The 24400-nt window shown below is 45.1% G+C and overlaps 1 protein-coding gene across 1 annotated transcript in view; it reads left to right on the top strand.

The window, feature by feature from the left end:
- The window catches only part of LOC118115128 (zinc finger SWIM domain-containing protein 6), a 46561-nt gene that overhangs the window by 13778 nt on the left and 8383 nt on the right, over window positions 1-24400 (top strand). The window contains exons 2-10 of the mRNA XM_035166113.2: window positions 10995-11351; window positions 12746-12894; window positions 14949-15099; window positions 16791-16970; window positions 17459-17629; window positions 17719-17865; window positions 18299-18445; window positions 18713-18973; window positions 19876-20011. Coding sequence (XP_035022004.1) covers window positions 10995-11351; window positions 12746-12894; window positions 14949-15099; window positions 16791-16970; window positions 17459-17629; window positions 17719-17865; window positions 18299-18445; window positions 18713-18973; window positions 19876-20011 — 1699 coding nt within the window. The remainder of the gene's footprint in view (window positions 1-10994; window positions 11352-12745; window positions 12895-14948; window positions 15100-16790; window positions 16971-17458; window positions 17630-17718; window positions 17866-18298; window positions 18446-18712; window positions 18974-19875; window positions 20012-24400) is intronic.

A 24400-nucleotide genomic window follows, 5' to 3' on the forward strand; every position in this document is an offset into this window, starting at 1 on the left:
CCCTGTGTTCCGCCATTTATTGGCAACAATGCACAACAACCTCCCTCCCTGTGTGGATTTCTTCAAAACAGGGAGGGGAATAAGCTGGAAGAAACAGAGGCAGATGACAAAGACGGTACCATCCAAACAGCTGTAGGGGTATAGAGGGAGGAGGAAGGGTGCTAAATAATCAGACCAAAGCACTGTAACCGACTCGGACTGCTTTTCAAAAGCATTTTCAATCAAAACGGGCGTTTGATGTGCACTGGTTCTGATACCCGGGATGTTTGAGAGCAGAAAATGTGACGGTTGTAAAGTTGTAAAGACATCTCTCTGCTTTGGTTCCTCACTCAGAGGAGTGTTTGGAGTGTTTTGCATGGACCAGCGCATTAGTAATTAACTAAGTGTAAAAGCTAAGATGAAGTAAGCCGCTTGGTTCTGCTCCCCTAACCTTGCAGACTCCCTCCCTCCTTCACTCTTTCCCCTTTATTCTTCCTCTTGTCCAGGATGGCACCCATTGACTGCCACTGACCTAATTTGGGCAAATTTCACTGACCTACTTCATGGGTGAATGCTGACTTTGCCCACGGGAGGGGATTCTCTCACACACACATGCACACGCATTCTTTTCCATCCATGTTATTAATATGCAGCATATTGTACAGTTGCTATGGCACTGGGCACGTACCCCCTCAGTTGTGCCCTCCAACCCCGCCTTGATCTCTGCCATCGCACCCCCTGTCCGTGCCTCCCTCTGCACTATGACATCCCAAATGAACATAATGAGGATCTCAAAGTGCGGACACGTGGTCAAATATAAACAAAGCAGTTGGCCTTTGTTTCATGTGGTCTCAGAGGTGACATAATCCTTCACTTCACTAGTCTCCGAAGAGACATAATCAGCGTAATTGCATACAGATATGATTATTCTTCTGTCATCTGTGAAAATGCTAATTTGAGCAAGTTTGATCAAACCGTGTGGAGATGCTTTTCGAATGCACGGACAATCACAGTAATTCTTTTGCAATGTTAGTTGGACAGAGACTCGATCCCATAGGAGGATTTGCATCTTTTAACTCCCTTGTATTAAAAATGAATTCAAGCATCATTGCCTTCCTGCAGCTGATTACCTCCCAGCTGACTGGACACATAGGATCCTCTGGAGGTTGTAGGAAGGTGCTGTCATAGTTTGATTAGTTTTGCTCCTTTTAACGTGACGATGATTAGTAATAGACTTCTCTGCCTGCAGCCTCCCACGAGGACATGGTAGTTGGAAGCAAGTCTAACCTGATTCAGTGTTATTGTCACGCTCGCGTATTAGTCTTTTGTGTGTGTGTGTGTGTGTGTGTGTGTGTGTGTGTGTGTGTGTGTGTGTGTGTGTGTGTGTGTGTGTGTGTGTGTGTGTGTGTGTGTGTGTGTGTGTGTGTGTGTGTGTGTGTGTTTGAGGAAGAATGAGAAAGGTATTTGCATTTTTTGTTTTGTATGTGTGTGGACCTGCCCGCCTCGCCATGTGTCTCATCTGCGTTCTCCCTCATACGTGCCCCTGCAAACTCAATTCCCCCCGATTTGCAAACATGCAACATACTTATGCGCTCACGCCGGACAGACGTGTTGTCATGGCAACACATACAGATGTCAACAAAAGAGGCTACAGGGTGAACATTGTCTCCCACTTGTCCAGCAGGGTGCAATTTATCTCAATAGAGCCATGAAAGGCAGCTATTTACATGAAACGAGCTGTTTCTGGGAAATAGGGGTCTCTCTGAAGGTTTTGATGTCAGCTGTCTGCTTTTAGCTTGAGAGTGGAAACCTAAACCATCTAGAGAGGACGAGGAACGAGCTGTAAACCTACTGAGAGGGCTCAGTTCCCTTGTGCGGTTCGCAGCTCCTCACTCCATCTCTTACTGTTTCCACACACTCGCGGAAGGCCAAACGTAGCATGTGATTTCAGATGCTTACAGTTTGCACAGAGTAAATCTAACCCCCTTTGCTTTATAGCTTATCCTTAAGAGAGTGGTCCTAACATCAACGTCAATATTTACAGGAATAGCCCGCAGGCAAGAGAATCGACCACCACGATTCAGCAGAGACGTATTCAACCTTTCTCTTGCCTTCCCCCTACCTACCTCCCTCCCCTCCACCCCTCTCCTCTTTCCCTCACTTGTCTTCATCCCGGTTATTCCTGCTCTCAGCAGCGGCCCGTCCATCACAGTGCCAGGTGGCTGAGATATTTCTCATTGGGTTACCTTTGTTTTGTGTGTGCGTCTGCGTGTGTATACAAGGTGTATATGCGTGCACGACGTCTCTGGCAGAGCTGCGACTTTGACACAGGCTCAGCGGCTGTTTGAGAGATGCTGGATGACGCGTGTCAAGTGATATTAAATGTGAGAGAGCCACCCCCTCTTCCCTCATTCACTCCTCCCTCTGCTCTGCCCAGACCTCTGCCACGGACCGTGTCTGCTGTGGTTAGTGTGAGCTATGACACTTTTCATTGGGGTTTTAGGGGGTGGAGGTGCCACGTCTGATGTACGAGGCCTCACATCTCTCTGGGTAGAGTGGACACTTTGGCCTACAAAAGCTCTCGGAAGGTCACCAGAGCTACGCAGCTACAGAACACGTCCCATACCTGTTTCACGTGACGTGTGCTTTGCTCTTTGAAATGTCATCTTTCAAACGAGTCTGTCTTAATGTGGTTAGTGTGCGAAATGCATATTTGCCCATGGCAATCATAATTGCTTGGTAATTGCTAATTAATTGGTGTGTATTTACATGTGGTTGCAGTGCTTTTGTGTTGTCTTTGTCTTCAAAGGGAGATGCCATTGTAAATCCAGGTCCCTCTCAGACAGGCTCCATACCTTTTATGATTAGTATGCATGCTTGTGTTCATTGTACCGTAGAATAGAGACGTAGACATCACTATTTGCGATGCCACTCCTGGAAAGCAGCATTTAAAAGGTTAACCTATTTCTCGGTGAATGTTTCATTTCTCGGTGGTGTTTTTGTGTGGATGTACATGTGTGTGTATCTGCTCCCATCTGTGTCAGGTAATAATGTGGAAGTATGAGTTGTGGGCCAGTGTGCTCAGTGCTATAATGGGACAGTGCGAGCCAGGGGATGTTGGGCAGGGGGTGGGTTTACACCAGGATGTGGCATGCGCTGCTGAACGTAGAGCAGTGAGTGTGACCTCAGTGACTCCAGGAAGGAAGGGGTTAAGCACGAGCCGGCAGGGCTTGCATGGGCTGCGTTACGCAAACTGGCGGCTGGCTGGAGCTGAAAGGGGAAGTGCTGAGCTCAGAGGAACACTGGCTCAGAGCCATCACTCCCTCCTCCCTCCCCTGAAACTCCCCCCTTTGCCTCCCGGCCCTCCCCCCCTCATCCCCGCCTCCCCGCTACAGCTGAGCGCTCCCCATGCTTCCCACCGCCAGGCGTGGTGATGTGTGTTTGTGTGTCTGTGTGCCTGTGCTGGAATGCAGCTTCCCCCTCGGCTGGGGCCTGTGTGTGTGTGTGTGTGTGTGTGTGTGTGTGTGTGTGTGTGTGTGTGTGTGTGTGTGTGTGTGTGTGTGTGTGTGTGTGTGTGTGTGTGTGTGTGTGTGTGTGTGTGTGTGTGTGTGTGTGTGTGTGTGTGTGTGTGTGTGTGTGTGTGTGTGTGTGTATGTGTGTCTGTCTGGAATGATGCCTCCCCTTGTCTAGTGTGTGACGTCAGTACACACAACGGGTCAGCTTAGGGCTAGGCAGCATTCCGTGTGTGTGTGTGTGTGTGCGTGCGTGTGTGTGCGTGCATGTGTGTGTGCATGTGTGTCATGGGAGGGGGGAACAGGGGAGGAGTCGGTTATTGGACGGAGTAGGAGGAAGGAGGAGGGGCTGTTTGTGAGCAGAAGGAGGTTGACTGCAGAGAGTCACTGAAGCCAGTATGCGTGCATGCATGAAGGCACCATGGGTGTATGTTGAAGGCTGGGGGAGGTGTGTGTGTGCGTGTGCATTTGTGCATGTGTGACTTTCCAAATGAAACAGGAAGAGTAAAGAGTGTATGGTTATTTCCTGGCACGGATTAGTGAAACCAAAAACACATACAAGCTGCACATGTGCACGCACAGTCATGATGTAGTTTTCAGTCCACTGCCATTAGTGTCCTACTATTTTCATATGCAAATTAATTCTGGGCACTTTCTGCCACGTTAGCTTCCACAGTTTTTGTTCAGTGTGGTGTATTATCTTTACAGAATCTTTATGCAGCATTTTGTTCTTTTTTTAACCTTTTTATTGTTTCTGAGCTTTGATGTCAAGACACATTTTCAAAACTGTTTTATCAAAAAGATTAATCACAAAAGGGATTTTAGGCCAAAGTTCAAATTAAGCAAGAGAAACACTTCTATAATTGATGCTGACAGGAACTGCAAGTGTCATTTGGCACACTTTCTGTGTGCAGATTATACGTGCGGGCTAACAAACACAGATTTCGCCTCACAAACACTTCCTGTTCCAAAACCACCATGCATCGCCATATTCTTTGTTTATCCATTTTACGACGTCCTCTGTGTTGTCTATTTGACCGACTGACGCGGAGCGGCTGAGCTCTACCTAGACTCTTAGACTCCTTAGGAAGAAGGACGCTGGTGCTATAATGTCCCGACTGTATAGGTTTGTCATTAGAAAGATACTCAAGCCCTGAACTAGCAGACAATGGGTTTTCGATGGATCCCATTACCTTCGTCTATAGCTTGCGTGGCTCTACTGGGACAGACCCCTGCTAATTACACACATTCATTTACAGCCAGCTGTAATTTCATTCACACTAATGAACCTTGCACATGGATTGGGATAATGTATAGTTAATGTACAGCCGGGAGATGGTATTAGCAGGCTAGCGGCTTCTCCAGTGACATTTCCTGAATAGCCGCTAAAGCCACGTTCACACAGGTGCCATTCTGAAATTACACTAAATTGTAATTTTACACCAAGGTGTTTAATAGTTAAGCACCACGAAGATACTCTGTGTTGTAAGAAATGCTTTTTCATTTTTAGCCTTGCTGTGTTGGACAAAGCTTTTAGTTTTTTAATGTTATCAATAGTTGTGAGATTAAGATTTGTAGCTATTATGCAAACAATGTTATCTACATTAAAAATTATACATTTAATTTTTGGAAAAGACGACTGATTTGTTGGATGAAAAGATTGATATCACTTTTACAGTATTCATAAGGTAAATAAAGCTAGTTGGCTTAGCTTGTTATCTAACTGAAAAATAGGAAGTGGCTAGCCGGGCTCTGTTTAATGTTTATAAAACTAGCTAGCTAGCTAAACTACTAGCGAGGAGATCAGGAAGTTCTCCTGAAGGAAAAACAAGTCTGGCACATAAACCCTCGTAAAACCGCAACTTGTTGATTCTACAATTTGTTTTTTCAAAGATTAAACAAAAAATATATGATGTATTGGAGGTGCTATTGGTGCTGATGTCCCCTCGTGCTAAGCTAAGCTAACCTGGTAGCTAGCTGCAGATTCATAAATTCTGTTAAAACATGACTATAATGTCCTATAAAAAAATGGCCAGGATCATGAGTCTGTGTTATATAGCATTGGTGAGATTTCACGTTTCTTGTAAGCGGCTCTGTTCCATCTGTTACCAACAGAACTAATTTTTCTCATCACTCTATCCTTTTTTTTGTCTTGTCTGGATCGCGTCCCTGAACAGAGGCTTCACTGTCTGTCTGCACTGGTCAGCGCTCTGAAAGCCAACCTCTGGGATCAGTCAGCGCTGCAGTAACACCAGCTCTGCCTGACAGGCCCGATCCAGCAAAATTAGAATCCATTTTGAAAGTGATAGTTAGAAAATTGCAAGTCATTCCTCATGTACCGCATGGCAACTAAGTGGCAGCGGCCCAGTAGTCGACTGTCATTTCAACCGCCAGCTGATGACAACTCCAATCACCCGCACAACCGTCACATACGCACACATGCATTTCAACACGTACACACATGTACGTCTCCTCCCCGTCTTTATGATTAGCGTGCAGATTTTGCTGTCAGAATTTCAAGCGGACGTAAAAGCATTGAAATTCATAGAATATCTCAAAACAGTAATTCGTGCAGGTTTGTGTCTGTTGGGATAAGCATTCAGACTGTGAGAGTGTGTGTTGGTGTGCACGTGATGAAAACACAACTGGTGAGAGAAGGGCTTTTTGGTCCAACAGAGGGGTTAAGGCATAAATATGGCCGCCCCCGGAGCTCAGCTGTGTTATTCCAGCCCGACCCACACCTAGGACACACACACATGCACACACATGCCTAGAGCAAGGTCTCCCGCAGAACGGCATTGATCTCTGTTTATAGTCTCTGTATGAGTGCTTCCTTATAGGACCACACACGCATGCACTCATTGTTACTCGCGCGGTCCTGCCCTGTAAGACGCTGAAAGGCCTTCTATTTGTCTTTGTAGTTGTATTAATTGGGCCAGTTCGCGAAGCCGCAATGAGGAAACGGCTCCATATAGCTGTGGGTGGGACGAAGGTTGTGTTAGAGGTGGATGTTGCCCAGTAATTCTTGACCCTACCTGGAGCTGCTGTAGAGCCCAGCTTTTCCTTCAGATCCTCTTTCAGCAGGGCCTCTCAGTTCAATACAACCAAACGGATTGGATTCCAATCCAGTTTTAGCAGGCTATCTTTGGTCAACACAGAGTAGAATCCCTGCGTTAAAGCGCCAACTACTGCAGGTGGTCCTCTCTGGATCAGAGAGGCTCAAGCAGGGCAGAGTTGGATTTAGGTGCTGCTCTCTGTCTGTCTGCAGCTAATGAAGTAATTTGATTAATGTGCAAGGCTAAAGTGAACTGGCACAAGTGAACAGGCCTTAAATATCTTGCTCTCGCTGTTTGTCCCTCTTTGCTTTTGTTTATTCATTTTCACACCAGCCCATTTGGTTCATCAAATTTCTTTCTGAACTAAAATCAATCATGTATTCAGAATCATCCTCGCACACAACCACAAATTCACACACAGATGCGACGGATGAGTGCAGCTCGGACCGCACGGTGCCGTATTAGATTTAGGTGACAGTCACTCATGAACCAATTCAGCCAATAATCTTAATGACCTTCCCACTGCTCGGTCTGAATTTTCTACATTGACTTGGAATCTTAATTTGATTGTGGAAATGTATGTATGTTGCTCAATCTAATTTACTCCAGTGATTTTGTGCTTCGACAAGCAATCCTTTCAGGCCCGGCCCTGATCACCGCAGATTGCTTTCATGTGGTAAGCTAAATCGTGTTGTGTGGGGCGCATATAAAGGCGGCGTTCTTGCTATGGCAGCAGATGTATGTTGAAGGAGCTGCAGGTCTTAGTTGGGGACTTTCCTCCTCTGAAATAAGAGCAGGAGTCCAGTATTTCTGGGGCCCCTTGTTGGTGAATAGACAGAAGTGGCCCTAGCTGGCTTATCGGCACTCATACAATTTCAAAAACGAGAGGGAAAGATAGAGCGAAGGGCTTTTTGGGGGAATGCTTTGATGTGGGTCCCCCCCAAAGAGTGTGGGTGGTCTGCAGGCCTTTTGTGGGATTTGAACATATATATACATATGCTCATTCTTGCTCACTCTTTCACACACTGTTCTCGCTGCCTTTAAACAGCACTTTGGGCCAAGTGTGACTTCACTAGGGCGGTCAGAAGGGGTTTCTAGGGCAACCTCACAGAGGCCTTGTTCTAAAAATGGCCGCCATGGTTACTTTGAAAGCCAACCCTGGCCTCTTGAACATGCAAAGAAAAGAGCCCTGAGCACCATTCAGGGAGGGGAGCTGGGTGGACTGGGTGAGGGGGAGACCAGGATCTTTAATAGCTAGCACATGAGACATTGAAGGTTTCATACCCACCCAACCAGGAGTCATGGGAGGTGTGTGTGTGTGTGTGTGTGTGTGTGTGTGTGTGTGTGTGTGTGTGTGTGTGTGTGTGTGTGTGTGTGTGTGTGTGTGCCTAAACAGTAATATCCCTGTACTCAGCGCTTGGCAAAATTAAAAGGGCATTTTTGGCGTGGGGGGCAGTTTTTGGTGCCCAGACGATTGGACGGGGTAAGGCGAAACTCATTACCTACCCATCTGTCAGAGAGTGAGACAGAAAGAGCTGTGGGAATGTGGATGGTGGGAGGGATGGATGAAAAGGGCTTGGAAGGCAATAGAGTGAGAGTGTCCTATGAAGAAAAGGGACAGAATCACAACAGACTTTAGCTCTTAAAACCAGGATAAGGCTTTTATCTCTATTTACTTTCCCATACTCCATGTGGTTTGAATTAAGGAATGAAAGTATCCCATGCAAATTTTTCCCGATGGGGTGAAAAAAGACAAACATTTGCAAAGGAAAATGCAGCTGATTTTGCAACAGCCTGATAAGTGTGTGTGTGTGTGTGTGTGTGTGTGTGTGTGTGTGTGTGTGTGTGTGTGTGTGTGTGTGTGTGTGTGTGTGTGTGTGTGTGTGTGTGTGTGTGTGTGTGTGTGTGTGTGTGTGTGTGTGTGTGTGTGAGAATCAGAGGTTGATTTGTCTTTGAGCTCCCTCGGACCCACATGTTTTTGATGTTCTCTTTTTCTCTCTGCGCTCTCTGGACCAGGGGCCACTCTTGAAACACAAGCTCATGTCACACACACACACACACACACGTCAAACACTCATGCACACTAAATGTATCAGCAAGTATTAAAAGCCATTACTCATTTGTGTTCTTTTACACTGCTAAATATGTTAGCTCGCCATTCTACAACCAGCTGCACCATGTAAACCTTTTTGTCTCGTTTGAGAGTGACTCAGTATGTCTCTCTCTCTCTCTCTCTCTCTCTCCTCCTTCTCTTTCTCTCTCTCACACACACACACCCACAGCTGTAGACTTATAAGCTTTCATCGCCGCTGATGCGAGTGGTTTCCATATTTGATCCATACCCCTCTTTTGTGGATATTGTTAACGAACTTGTACTTCCTCTGCCAGCTGGTTTTCACGGAAAGGCATATCTCCATGGCGATGTTCTGCAGCTCTGCATTGTTAGATATTTGCTGCCAGCACTTGGTTCTGCAAGATAATGTTGAGCATAAGGGCATGAATAACAAAAATATAGCTATTTCTGCGCTGGTTTCCAACATCCGTTTTGAATTTGTGGTATTTAAAACAACCTGCCTGTGGAGGGACTGTGGAGGAGGAATATACGGCCTCTAAAACCAGCTTGTTTTATTTTTAAATATTTATCCCGGGGCACATCCAACACTATAGACAATGGTTGTGACCCGGTTTACCTCTATTTTTACTCCACTTCACCTGCCTTCTCAATGCACCCCGTAACCATCAAGGAGGGAGAAGAGCTTCTTGGACTCAAACTTTGTTCCACTTGCTTGTGCACCCCTCAACCCATTTCCATCTATATCCCATGAAATATTCAACTCTGGCCCCTCCCGTCTTACCTAGAGGCCCAAGCTTTGATATCTGCGTTAATACATGCTTGATATCACAGCGATGCGTACGCTCAGCCCTTTGATAAACGTATTTAAGAGATGTATGTCTTTGGCTGGTCCACATGCATTTTCAGAGCTCTCTTCTGAGCACATAAATGCATTCATAAGCTACTCTCCTTCTCTCCTAACCACTCCCATGATTAATAAATGCATGATCTCACGCTGCGGCTCAGTGTGTGCCTACACGTTTGTCTCTTTCATATGCTCATCACCGTGTGTTTTAGGCCACTGCTGGGGACCCCGCCCCACTCATTCATATTCATCTGTGCATAATGACCAGCCGCGCCTCCGGATAGCAGTCAGGATGAGATCAAACATTATATTCCAACAAGGGGCCGTGTTGTTCGCACTGCAACAGCCACACTCACTGTACGCTTCCTCATCTCTGTCCCAGTTCCTCTTGCAGTAAGTTGCCAAACTGAGTTCCTGCATCTGGATTTCTGTCAGGCTCCTTTACGCCCTCTCAAGCCATTTTCAGACACGAACTTGGGTACGGCCTTTTCCTGGAGTTTGCCTTTCACATATGAAGGACGCAGCAGGAGATTATCCAATCCAGACATGTTCACAACCACAGAAAAATGTCAAGAACATTCACGCGATGAGTAGCGACTGGTTAGACGTGTTGACATGACGTAAAAGTTCCGCTGCAGACAGCACAGGGTTTTTGTTTTCAGCACACCGACACTGGTGTTGGCCATTATTTCTCTTTCCTAGTTGACATCTTCATCGGCATCTTTCATGTGTATGGCACCTCTCTTTCATCCTGAGATATTTGTATTCTTTTTCACTTTTGCGTCTGTCACATGGTAAAAACTTCATCAACTCTGCCACTCTTTTGCTGTGAATTCCTGCTGTGTTTTCGCATTGGGCTCACTCTGAACATTTTGGGGCATTTAAAGGGGGCTAGCAAGAAGAATCTCCTTAAAAATGTCGGGAGCCACTGACTTTGGCATTTGTGTTCTCATCTCTGAGTCATAGCAGCGGCCTGCAGCTGGGCCTGATCATGCTCTCATGATAAGAGAGCATGGGGCCTTTGGCAGGTGACTGCTGCCCACTGAGTCTGTTTCATATAATTGTTAGACTGTCCTGCGTGCGTTCATTTGTACAGATTTACCCAATAATGTCATTTACTAAAGGGCACATTCAATGAGTTGCTCGAGTCATCCGATTTTCATTTGATAAATGTTTAGGCAAACTTCGAGGTTGTTGTTGGCTATGTCTGGAGACGAGAGATGCCTGGTCTTATCTCTGGGCTTAATAATAATGATTGGTTAAACCTATGATCTTATCTTAACTATCTTGTCTTAACTCAGTTTTTCAGGTTGGAACTTAATAACAAAAATTGTATTAATTTATTAATTTTTTTCAGTTGCGGAATATGGCATGATATTTATCCCATCAACTAGCAGTTATTTAAACCTGCAGTCAGGGATTTTTTTAAGTGTTTGTCTCTGTTGATCAACTTATTGATAATCGAGATGAAATTGTACCCACCTCCTTTAAGAAAATGAACCCTTATTTTATTTCTCGATCTTTTTCAGGTTTTCATCTGAGCGGCACAGTGACGGACCCCGCCACACCCTCTACCCCGGAGCTCGTGTGCAGCGTGAGCGTCAGCTTTGACCGCTGCAAGATCACAGCTGTAACATGCACCTGCGGCAACAAAGACATCTTCTACTGTGCCCATGTAGTGGCGCTGTCGCTTTACAGAGTACGGAAGCCCGAGCAGGTCAAATTGCACCTGCCTATCTCAGAGACGTTGTTTCAGATGAGCAGAGACCAGCTGCAGAAGTTCGTCCAGTATCTGATCTCGGTCCACCACACGGAGGTGCTGCCCACAGCACAGAAACTGGCCGACGAGATTCTGTCACAGAACTCGGAGATCAACCAGGTTCATGGTGAGGAAATGTGTGTTTGTGTTAGGGGTGTGTGTGAAGAAGATCACGGGCATGATTAAACCCACAAGACCATGCAGGGTTTGTGTGTGTTTTCCTGCTGCTACATGCATACATGTATCGACTGCGTGATGGAGGGAAAGTGTGGCGGGATCAATGTTACTCATTAGTGAGATCCAGACAGTAAAGGAGAGACTGTGTGCCTGTAATCAACACTATAGACCTGTTATTTACCTCTGAGAAAGAGAGAAGGACACAGAGACAGAGAAGAAGAGGTGAGCCGGGAGATAAAGAAAGGAGCATATCTCTTGTTATCGATACTTTCCTACCTTCTTATGGGCCGAAGGTAAAACAACCCACGATGGCTGCGTGGGGCGGGGTAAAGGCGCAAAGAAGCACCAATGTGTGTTTGTTCATGAGAAATGGAGTCGTACAATGAGGAATCAAAGAGAAAGACAGAGATAGAAGCTTCTGAGGACAGAAATAAATAAGCACCTCATGAGGGAGAAAAAGAGAGACAGGTCGTGTTGTTGTTGTTTTAACATGATATTGATGTGTCACCCTTTCATCAATAACGTGAGAAATGCTAACTAAAATATATCAGCTGGATTTATTCATCTGATCAGTTCAGGTGTGCTCACACACAAACTCACTCACTCACTCACTCTCACACACACACACACACACACACACACACACACACACACACACACACACACACACACACACTAAGTATGTTGTCCAAATGAGTCCAATAATATTCATTTTAAATTGAGATTTGTTCCAGCGTCATGATCAAATGAGTGAGAAGCTTTCCTGCGTGTTTCTAAAATCTCTATATCTATATGCGTATAAATAAAAGGCTTAAGCTATTTCTTAGAATCGTAAAAGTAAATGGTAGAATGTGTCTGTAGTAAGTGTTAGGGGCCGGTCAAGCATATGCAAATATCGCAGGTCAAAGTTCATCAAGACTGAACTCCATGCAATGATACGCTGCAGCTTCGCCTCAGGAAACTGTTCTTACATCTATAATCTTCTGAGGACATGCATGAATGTCCTCAGAGGTACAGAAAAGGAGTTAAATTGTCCAAGACCAGTCTCTTTCTTTACATGCAGCTTTTTAAGAGGTAGTGGTTGGTCTTTTTTGTACAGGTTAGAATAAGGTTTAAATTGTGGTTGCTTAAAATAAAGTGAGCAGCACCAGTGAGAGAGTAAAAGCTCGGCGAGTCTCTGTATTCGAAAAGTGACCCTTTCAAAGATGGAATAGAAATCAATTGCAGGATCAATAAGTTGCTGTAAAAACATTATCTTACAAAAAGATATTATTCCATACCAGTGACAGTAAGGGAACACAGTGGCCTGCTGTAACACATCTGTATGTGTCTGTTTGTGTGCAGGGGCCCCGGACCCCACAGCGGGAGCCAGTGTGGACGATGAGAACTGCTGGCACCTGGACGAGGAGCAGGTTCAGGAGCAAGTCAAGCTTTTCCTTTCCCAGGGAGGATACCACGGCTCCGGCAAGCAGCTCAACCTGCTCTTCAGCAAGGTCAAGAGCCAGCCACATTCATTCATGCACATACAGAACATAACAACACGCATACAAAACATACCAGCCCTGACTGCCACAGCCGCGAGGTCTGCCTCTCTCTCTCCCTTTAGGTTTGCTCGCCTCTCTGCAAGAACACACGAATAATAGTATCTGTGCTTATAAAAAAAACGAAATCTCACGTCCTGTAGTAGGCTACACATTCTATTCCCTTATGAGGAGAGGCCTACTCTGTTCAAAGCAATCCCAGACAAAACAACTTGCACATATTGGCACGTGATTAAAAAAAATGCAGTCTCTAAGCTCTAAGATAACTAGAGACAAAGAGGTATAGAAAGAAGGGAAAGCTTGCACAATATTCCTCATCTCTGCCCACGATTAAATGATTACATGGGAGGTGTGTGGTGCTCTCTGTAACCTGGTATTACAGTGCCAGAGTAGGGCCAGCATTAATGTACTGTATGCTATGTAAAGACTGTGAGCCAAGGCCATTATCATCCACCCTGCCCGGCTTTTAGAATGTCTCTCTGCTTCATGCTCTTTGATGCCTGTTATATCCCTTTCAGCGCACACACACACACACACACACACACACACACACACACACACACACACACACACACACACACACACACACTGGCAGCCGCATATACACTTGCACAAGCACTCTCACACTCAAACACCCACAATGCACAAACGCTGTGATATATGCATTCATGCACAGTGTACAGTACGTCTTCCTGTGTCTGTGTCCTGCGTGTGTGTGAAAACATGTTGTCAGAGAGACTGAAAACACACAACATTTTGTGTGCACATGCTTGAAAGTGTGTGTAGCACATTTAGGAATCACTCTTATATATCAAAATATCAAAATTTTACCAAATTGGTTCAAACCAGTGTTGCTCTGGATTTTATGTACACACACACACACACACACACACACACACACACACACACACACTCTAAAGTGTGGTTTCCTGCTGCAAGCAGAGATGCTGACCACCGATGTTTTGCGATAAGCACAGGACAGAAAATCCACCAATAGGGGCAGAGAAAAGGAGAACGTGGTCGTGAAAAAAGTAGTGAAATTACAATTTCTTTTTTTTTAAATGGTCTGTTTTTCACACAGGTTTTCTATACATGATTAGTAAGTTAATTTTCTCTCTTTTGTAAAAAATCCTATTTCTGTATTTTATCAAGAAAATAACTAGTAAATGGTAATTGAAAAATATATATTTAGCATTCAGTTGCAATGCAGCTCTACTTACTAAGTGAGGTAAATTTGTTTGTGATCTTATGACTTTCAAAGAATATTTCTTAAGTGAAACCACACAACTTGTCAGACGACCTGATACTAGATTGAATGGTCGTAAAAAGAAAAAACTAAAAGCAAGGACGGGTGGAGAAAAGACTCAAAACAACATCTGAGGGAAAGCAATGATGGAGGAACAAACATTTGCAGTCACATACAAACATATGCACAGTTTCATCACTTACACTTTCAAATATAGAAGTTAAATGTTAACCACCCCTAAATAACAAATGACCTCTGACCTGCATGTGACGTGCAGAAGCTGCGAGATGGATAAAACCTTAGTAAGACGATATGAGCCTGTCCTTTTATAAAGCATGTTGCACTCTGTGTGAGGCCTGTATGGCATTTTTTCCATTCGGTTCAGTTAAATAAAACTTTATTTATACCCGGAAGTTCAACAGCATACAGCATCTGCCCTCATAGAGCCACAGCTCACACACAAAGAGGAAAAGATCCAATATACAGTAATCTTAAAACATTTGTAATAAACACATGAATGAATAACTAGATCAATCTGGAAGATTCGAATAAAAAAAGATTCGACTGGCTCTCACTTTATTACCTTATTTCTCATGCTTGTGCATCTGTCATTTGTTTTGTGTGTAGTCCAGTGTTGTGTCCTGTCTTTCCTGTGTGTCCTGTGTGTGTTTGTGTTTATAGTGTGCATCTGTATGTGTGTGCACGCAGACCTGTGCGTAACCGAAATCCTCCCTGTCCCCTCGTCTGTCTCCTCCTGTAGGTGAGGGAGATGCTGAAGATGCGTGACTCCAACGGAGCGAGGATGTTAACACTGATCACAGAACAGTTCATGGCCGACCCTCGGCTGGCACTGTGGAGACAGCAGGGCACCACCATGACCGACAAGTACAGACAGCTCTGGGATGAGCTGGGTGAGTGGGGAGACACACCACACACACAAACACCCACACACACACACACACACACACACACACACACACACACACACACACACACACACACACACACACACACACACACACACACCGATTGTCCTACAAAGGTGAACAGGCACGGATAGATTTAGCAAGGTGTGTGATGAAGCCCAGACACTGACACAAAGGCACACACACATATTTTTTCTCTCCTTTTTTTTGTCGTTCGTTCCCATAAAAGCCCACACACACACACACACACACACACACACACACACACACACACACACACACACACACACACACACACGCACACTCATCGCTGACAGCCCAGTTTCTTCCCTTCTCTGTGAATGTACGTTTGGCAGCTCAGTGTCTTTGTGAATTAGAAGCCGTTTAACGCTGCACATCACGCTTCATCAAAACCCCCAAATATTATGACCTCCGTAATGTTTTCAAACACCTAAAATTATATATTTAGTTGATGGGACAGAGTCCTGCTCGCCACCGCAGCCGTTTGATTTTGATGTTGTGTGTGTGTAGTCCTTTTGACAGACGTACTGTACCTACAGCAAAACACTTCCTTACAAAAACCAACAAGCCCGTCACCAGGACAGCAGTCGTGTTGCCTCCTGTCTTTGTTGTTTCCCTCTAATGTCCTGGTTGATATTGCTGCCGTAGCCGCTGCCGCTGACTGCTGCTGCTGCTGCTGCTGCTGTTGCTGCTGCTGCTGTTGCTGTTGTTGTTGTTGATGATGATGTTCGTTTTCTCCCTTTGGTCTTGTTCTGCACATTGTGAGGACAGCGCCGTGATCTCATCTGTTTCAGTCCCACGTATTTTTGGAAGTGTGTGCACGGTCTCTTTGAAGTCCACACTTCAAACCCTTCTTCCCAAGTCCTTATCACTCCCCCTGATGTGTGGTGAATGCTGCCTCTCGGCGCCGCTCGCTCACTCGCTCTCTTTCTCTGCCCCTCTTTTGTCTTTCTCCTCTTTGAGCCGCAGCTCTACTCATCTCCTCCAGACACAAAGCCATGCCTCATTCACTTCTCCTCACCCATGTCTCCTTGTCCAAATCATCTCCACTCCCATTTCATTTTCTGCTTCTCCTTTTTTCTCTCCACCTTTTGTGTTCCTTTTCTCTCTCTCCATCTACCGTCTCTGTCCTTGTCTTCGTCCTTCCTCCCAAAACCCGGTACCTTTACACACATGCAGATGAACAACACAATCTCTCTCTCGCACACACAAACACACACACTCGCTGTGGAGTGTACATATCTCCAGCAGTCTTGAGAGTAAAATCCCTGAATGTGCTCTCCTCCCTGGAGACCTAGCCACTTTTCATATTCTGTTTGTTCCAATTTACTCCAAAATGATGTGTGTGCAGTCAGCGTTGCCTCGGGACTAGTTAAGTTCTCTGTTTTCAAAGAGTTTTGTCTTCCAGTGCAAGATGGCGGCAGCATAAAATGTGCTCTAAAGGGAAAAAAAGAACCAATGTTATGATGTTGCACATCTTTGAAATCTGCCTCCAGCTTTCAATCTTGCACGATAACTGTATTTTAGGATGTTTTAAATCTCCTTGAAAAACACACCCTCATGCATTGCATGACTCATTGCTTACATCATTGTCGCACATTATAAAGTAGGGCAGGTAACTGATGTGTGTGTGTGTGTGTGTTGTTTATGTCCAGGTGCCCTGTGGATGTGCATCGTACTGAACCCCCACTGTAAACCGGAGCAGAAGTCATCGTGGCTGCGCCAGCTGCGCAGATGGAACAGTGTGGACGTCTGCCCCTGGGAGGATGGTAACCATGGCAACGAGCTGCCCAACCTCACCCACTCACTGCCTCAGGGTGCCCATGGCAACCAAGGTCAGAGATTGACAAGTTTTGTATGTCTGTCAATAACGTGTTTACTTTCTAATAATGTGTCTCCTTCGCAACTGTGAAGGTGAGAGATTCCACATATAGCTTCTGAAAGCATCAGCTGTGAAGCCTCCACCTATAGTGTGTAGAAAACTGACACTTCAACTCAATAATCTGTTTTGTTCTAATTTACTCAAGACCCTCAACAGGTTGCTTCTTGTTTTTCCATGGAGCACTTACACCCTGAAAGCTTTGGTTCAGTTTAATCATCCTGTCACATTTTCTGTCACAGCCTGTTCAGGCTGCCAATCTTATAGGTTGATGGTTTTGTCTATTTACATTAATTATGCAAATGCTCCAAAATGAATTTGATATATAAGTAAGCAGGACAAACAAGCTGTTAATTGACCATGTATGAGGGTCCTACCTGCCTTTTTCTCACTACATGATCGGGCATTAAATCCTCCTCCTTCCTTCTTCTTCTTCTGCTGCAGAGATGCGGCCCCACAGGACGGTGTTCACTCGGGCCATCGAGGCCTGCGACCTGCACTGGCAGGACCGACACCTTCAGCACATTATCGCCAGTGACCTCTATGCCAACTACTGTTACCATGACAACCAGGAGGGTTCCCTCTTCGACTCTCGTGGCTGGCCCCTGTGGCATGGTGAGTCTGTGTGTATAGAAGCGTCGGGTGGATGGAGAACGTACCCAGTGAGAGAATGTCGCAGTTTAACCTTTTGCGTTTTTCCTCAGAACATGTCCCAACCGCCTGTGCCAGAGTGGATGCTCTGCGTTCACATGGTTACCCAAGAGAAGCCCTCCGATTGGCCATCGCCGTGGTGAACACGTTACGACGGCAACAGCAGAGGCAGCTGGAGCACTTCCGTCGGCACAAGAAAGGTTAATTTCATTAATATTATTATAGGTTCACTTTTGGTTTCAGAATATAAAAACAAGCATAAGCACACCATCCTCACAAGTTCACTTATTATAAATACAAAACTTGTATATTATTACTCTTTATCATCACAGAATCAGGAAAAGCTGAGAGAAAAAAGAGAAGGTGAAGTTGTCAGTAGCAAAGAGAAAAAATGTTGTGTGGCTGTAAAAAAAATTTCATTTTATTTGTCATTCATTGTCATCATTCTTTTCATGTAAGAATTTCATTTCATATTTTTCAGTCCTTTTTTTAATATGAGTAATTTTCTAGTATTTTTCAATCTGCTGTGATTTGTGAAGGCCATTGAATAATTACAAAATATTCATTCAAAAAATACATGAGTAGTGTCAGCACTCTTTTAACCATGTGTGTATCTGGCCTCTCCTTTCTCAGAGATCCTCCATAAAGGCCACACCTCCGTAACAAATATGGAGGGCTGGGTGGGACACCCCCTGGATCCCATCGGTACCCTGTTCAGCACCCTGACGGAGTCGGGACGAGCAGGAGAAGAGGGCTCCAACACCTGCTTAGACCTCTCAGGTACTGCAGTGTAACAAAAATCCTCCATACACCAAATTCACACATATGCTTTGATTATATTTACCACATACTGTATTATTTGTTTTTATCTATATATGATGTTTCCTATATTGTAACATGGGTAAAATAGCTACCACTCGGTCCCTCAGTGCCTCCGCGTCTCCCAGAAATAGCACAGGAGGCAGAGGAGTGAACAGAGCGCTGCTCCTGAGGCGTTGATCTTTATTTCGGATCGTTGTTGGATCATCTTCTCTCTCCTTTCTGCAGACTGCTCCAGTGTTATAAGTCGAGCAGAACTCCAACGAATGCCCGTGCAGCGATTGCTGGGAGACGGTGAATCGTACGTGGCTCTCGCAGTGGAGACGGCTCTGATTGGCTTGGGCCAGCAGCGGGTGATGCCTGACGGACTGTACGCTCAAGAAAAGGTCTGTCGCAACGAAGAGCAGCTATTGGCCAAGCTGCAAGAAGTGGAAGTGGACGAAACCCTGGTCAAAATCTTCCGTAAACAGGCCGTCTTTCTGCTGGAGGGTGAGGCAGCTGAGAGATTCTATTTCATGCTCACTGTTCCTTTTAATTCACTGCATCTCCGCAGTCCCCACACATATACATAGACACACCTCCTCACATCGGAAAAAAACACATTGGACTTTGTCTCAGTATTTATTATCCTTTCATTTTGTGGCGCAAACAGAGGCTGAGCTGCCCTGGGCCAGACCAAAATGAGCTCTTTACACAGTTACACCAGGGGTATTGTGTCAGCACACACATGCGTGTGCACACAACAGTGTGTACATTTACAGGACTGCAGCAGAATGGGGCTTGGTTATGGAAATGGGAGAAGGGGGAGGAGGGAGGTGCCACATCCTGGAGGGCCTGGCCCAGTCAATCTCCATTCCAGTCCCCACCCAAACCCCAGCCCTGCCTCGGCCCCGGCACGACCACCCACCTCTGGCTCCATTACTAATAGAAGACCAGGCTCCGAGGCCTCCGCAGGCCCCAGGAGGCTGCAGCCGCGCCACTGTGTGATGTGGTCTGCGGCTTCGGAGCCTGTTGGGGTTTAAAATAACCCACCAGAGACGAGGGGAAGTGCAGGAAGAGAGGGAGGGAAGGGAGCGAGCATGAGGCCAAGTCTGCACACACGACCATATGGTTTTTTGACGTCACAGTTTGTTTTAATGCCGCATGGTTTTGCCTCTTCCTGACTGGAAGGCACAAACCAAATGAGTCTCACAGCACACAATGGAAAAACAACAACTCAGAATACGGCACCTGTTGTTAATAGTCTTGTTTGTTTTGTATATGCCATAAATTAATCGAATTTATGAGACAGATTTTTTGTAAACTTTTTCCACTTGTTTGTTCCGTCACTAAAGCCAGCCTCTCCCTTTTTTTGTTTTTGTCTTTGTTTGCTGTTTTTTTTTTTCAAACAGCTGGTCCGTACTCTGGCCTCGGAGAGATCGTCCACAGAGAGAGCGTTCCCATGCACACCTTCGCCCGTTATCTCTTCACCTCTCTCCTACCTCATGACGCTGAACTGGCGTACAAAATTGCACTGAGAGCCATGCGGTAAGGTCCCTTTACGTGCTTGTGTGCTGCTGTAATCATGTTGAATCAAATTTGATTGATCTTGATTCGAAGAATTCAAATGTTGAACTTTTGGATTAAGAAAATCATCCAAAGTTTGGGCAAATGGAGCCTTTTTAAAACCTCTAACCTCCTGAAACTGGAGGGATCACGTTTAGATTCGTCCAGATTCCAGCTCGTAAAAATGTTTGTTATTGTGACACCTCATACTAAATCAGATCCTGATCTCTCTGCATGTTTTGTATCTCCTAAAACACTGCTCCTGAAAAGACTTGTTTGCATTCCTGGTCTTCTTTTCTACTAAGCTTCAATACCACCATGAAACATCCTCGCCTACATACAGTTTTTCTCTATGGCAGAGATAGATTACAGAATTATAATGTCACATATACACTATAAGAAAGCGACACCAAAAAGGCGTATCTCTGTGTAATGTCCTGCTCCAGTCTTGAAAATGTTTCAGATCTATTGGCTGATTCATTCCGATCTATGAGCCCATCAGCTACTGCTTTCTGTCGGTTGAACACTGTTTTCTGTCCGACTAGTTTCTTCTATCACAAGAGTTGAACATTTCTCCACACAAACAGTGGAGTTGTGTTTTAGGTCAAGATGACATTTTGGCCAATTTCTGAAAACAGCTATGTGTATATGAATGCAGATAAATGAAAAAGCCGATAGCCGATGCATTTCTGTCAGTGTCTTCCACCTCTTTTGCTCAACACAAGGACTGTTTACCTGAGGGCAACCAAAACCTGCTCAGACGTGATTGGTCAAAATGGAAACCTAACCCAGAAGGCTTGTGGCCCCTAACTCTTGTCCTTCACCTACAGATTCTGCATATTCACATTCACAGAATCTGTTTCTAGAGATCAGGTTTTAAAAGTCTGACTCGAATTGATACACATCAACAGCATCATTGTTACCATGGCCACTACAGTGTATACAGCTGATCGGGATTCCTCTGTGTAAGGCATATTTCCAACACGCCCAAAGCGGTTGACCCGTCACAACAAGACGGAATTTTTGGGAAGTAGGCGAAGAACTAAAATGGAACGCTTCAGACACAAGGTGGAAAGAAGTTCTGCAGTGGTGTTTTTGACAAATGTTGCATATTTTTTTACATTACGGCATGTAAACCTATTGCAGTAGACCCCCTCCCCCCAAATTAAAGTCATGAATCTTTAAATGACCAGAATATGGGCACTTTAGGCTCCTGTGTGTATTCGTCTGTGGACAATGTGTACATGTGCATGTGTGTTTAACAGTCTGCGCTGCAGTGTTTTGATGTTGTGACTAGTGGGAGCTGGATCAGTGAATATTAATTACATTAATGAGAGTGTAATTAGTGTGGCTGTAATGAGGAGAAGGCGCACACACACACACACACACACACACACACACACACACACACACACACACACACACACACACACACACACACACACACACGTGCAGGGCCATCAGGGAGAGGGCAGTGTGGGGAGGATGTTTGTTGTGTTTCTATAAAGCGAGGCCTCTCTGAGTCCATCGCTGTAAAACTGGTAAATGATTAGTGAATGAATGAGAGGGGAGTTTTTTTTTTCCTGCAGAGACAAGCGGGGGAACAAAAGAACAACAAACACATCATTCACACGTTCCCACAGTTCACCAGTTAGGAGGAATCAGGAAGTGAAACAAATCCCAAAACAACACGGTTGGGTTTCTCGCTGGAGAGAGGTGTGGTTTGGAGGTTGCGCATCCAGCCGCCGTGCGTCCAAACTCGCATCCCAAACCTGCTCTTCCCAGAGCCAACCGCTCCCCGCCATCCCTCGCTACCTCCCCTCACCTTCCCCGTTTCCTCCCCTCACCTCCTCTATCCTCACTACTGTGGTGTGAAACCAGCGATTTAGAATAATATGGCCACTTATGGGTGCTCCTGGGAGCCAGGGGTGTCTACTCAGCACATAATGAATGTGTGTAATGTAGCGTAGTGTAATATGATAGCATATACCTCCCCGCTCCCACGGGACGGCGGACAGTTAAATATAGAGGAGGAGGTAAAGGAACCAGGGCTATTTTAATGGACCTATTATAACACTATCATTGATACAAGAAGAGAGAGAAAGTCTAGCTCACGCTCTCATTTACACACACATACTTTTTCACTTCTCGCCTGCTCTCTCTATTTGTCTTCTCTTTCACAGTTGCTCTTAAACCGGCTCTTTCTTTTTTTTCTTCTTTTTTTAATGAGTGGAAGTCAGACTGACTCCGTGCGCAAAGCGCTTATCCAGTAGTGTTTTTTAAGTGTGTGTGTATGTGTGTGTTTACGCACCACGGATGAGGTTAATTCAAGTGTGTGAGAGCAGCATGTGCCGTGCGATGGCTTGGTGTGAGCAACCAACACAAGTAACACAGGAGCTGCTTACTGGTTCACGGGCTGCCCGGAATACAACTGCAGCCACAGAAGAAGAAGAAGGAGGAGTAGAAAGTTATCATCTGAGATTTTCATATGAGATTTGAATCTTCCAATGTTAATGAATCTGGATTCTCGCTGTAATCCGCAGCTGCTGATCATCTGCATAATCCATAATCTTTGAATATATACAGCGCAGTTTATCATAGCAGCAGTCAGAGGCTGTTCTAAGACAGTGAAGTGATCTGTCACTGACACTCGCAGGTAGCCGACATCATTTTCTCTTTTTATGTAGTGGATACTCGCTAAACATGTTTTCTATATTTTTGTTTGATCATGCAAAGGTTGATATGAAAAAGCAATGTTTTCAAATTAAGATGCTGGGAATCCACAGTTGGGATTTACTTTTATTGACTCTAAAGTAGCACCATCACTCTATGAATATATACTCAAGTGGCTGCAATTTGTGTGTGTAGTTAAAATCTTTGTTTGTGTTCTGATTATATTGAAAAACACATTTTCCTCTGAGTTCCAGAAAATTCCTGCAAACCTCAGTCTCATTAGCAGCGTTTAAACCACAGGAACTTAACCCAGGATCTATAGGAACCTTTACAGGGACTCAATGTGTTTCAACCACAGAAACCTGGGTCTAAATTCAATCCCAGACTAATTTGTCTAATTTCCCCTGGTATTGAGATCGCAGTGGAAACACAGGTGACCAACCGTCTGCAGGAACCTTTCAGATACTTGAAAACGGTTCCTGTGGCTCTAAGTTCTAGGTTCATTTGGTCCAAATGCAGCTTTAGATCCCTGAAAAGTTTCTATTTTGGATGTCGAGATTTTCAACCTGACTGATGACTTCCCTGCTGTGCGGAGAACAATGCATCCTGTCAGTTCAAGAATCCTTGGCACTGAAGAGCAGTGAACTGACATTTTTGGGGGTTACCCTCATAAGTCGTGTGCAGAATGATTTGACCTCCCTCCTGTCAGGCATCGTGAGGGTTTCCACCTTTGAGTTTGTGTATAGAGTGGAGGTCTTCCAGCGGATGTGTCGCTTAGCTGACAGACGTGCGCTTAATGGATTATGAAAAGTGAAGGGTGTTTATAGTCAGAGGGGAAAGAAGCACGAGGCAGAGAGGTCAGTCGTCATGGTGATGCTGACCAGAAATCCAAAGGGCCATGGAGTTTGGGTAAAAACATGGAGGGGCTGCTCTTCATCAACATCTCACTCCTTCTTCTCCTCTTTCACCTGTCACACATTTTCTTCTTCCTCTATAATAACTCTTTCACACCAAAATTAGTGGGTATACACATTTTTTTAAACGTGGGTAAACCTTGTAAAATTGGCAATTGGCTCCATTTCTATTGCTAGTGGAAGAGTTTGCCTTTCGCTTTTTCCCCAGTGCGTCGAGTTCAACGTCAGGAACGTGCTAGAAACTGAGGCGCTCTCTGAACTTGCTGTCTTGCCAAATTGGGGTGTTCACCCGGGTGTCATCCTTCCATCACAGCTGATCAAAGCCCGTTTCTATTGCAGAGTCATGTGACCTGGGAGTCGTATCCATTCCCATGGCAGACAAAAGCCAGATGTTAGAGAGTGTTTGGCCCCGTACACACCGGGTATTAACATGTGGTGTTTGGGATTCAATCACAAGTGGACAGCTCTCAGTACAGGTGTGAAGCGCTCAGATCGGTTAGATGTGACCACCTCTGAATGTGGTCTGGGCCACATGTGTCCACATTCTTTGAGCAGTGTGAACACGAATGTTGTTCAGCTGACGTCCTCTGACCCGCTGCAGTTTCACTATGAATCAAACACATTTTTCCTCTTCTCTGTGATTTGTTTGTAACCACCGGCTCAAAACACTAATCACCACATAATGATCGATGCCTTCCTTAAATTGGTCAAATCTTTCTTCAAAGCGCAGCTGAACGTGATTCATTCAGACTCTCCTGACTAGTCTCTCTTCCTCCTTTTCGCT

This window comes from Hippoglossus stenolepis, chromosome 9 (assembly GCF_022539355.2).
Source record: "Hippoglossus stenolepis isolate QCI-W04-F060 chromosome 9, HSTE1.2, whole genome shotgun sequence".
Lineage (NCBI taxonomy): Eukaryota > Metazoa > Chordata > Actinopteri > Pleuronectiformes > Pleuronectidae > Hippoglossus > Hippoglossus stenolepis.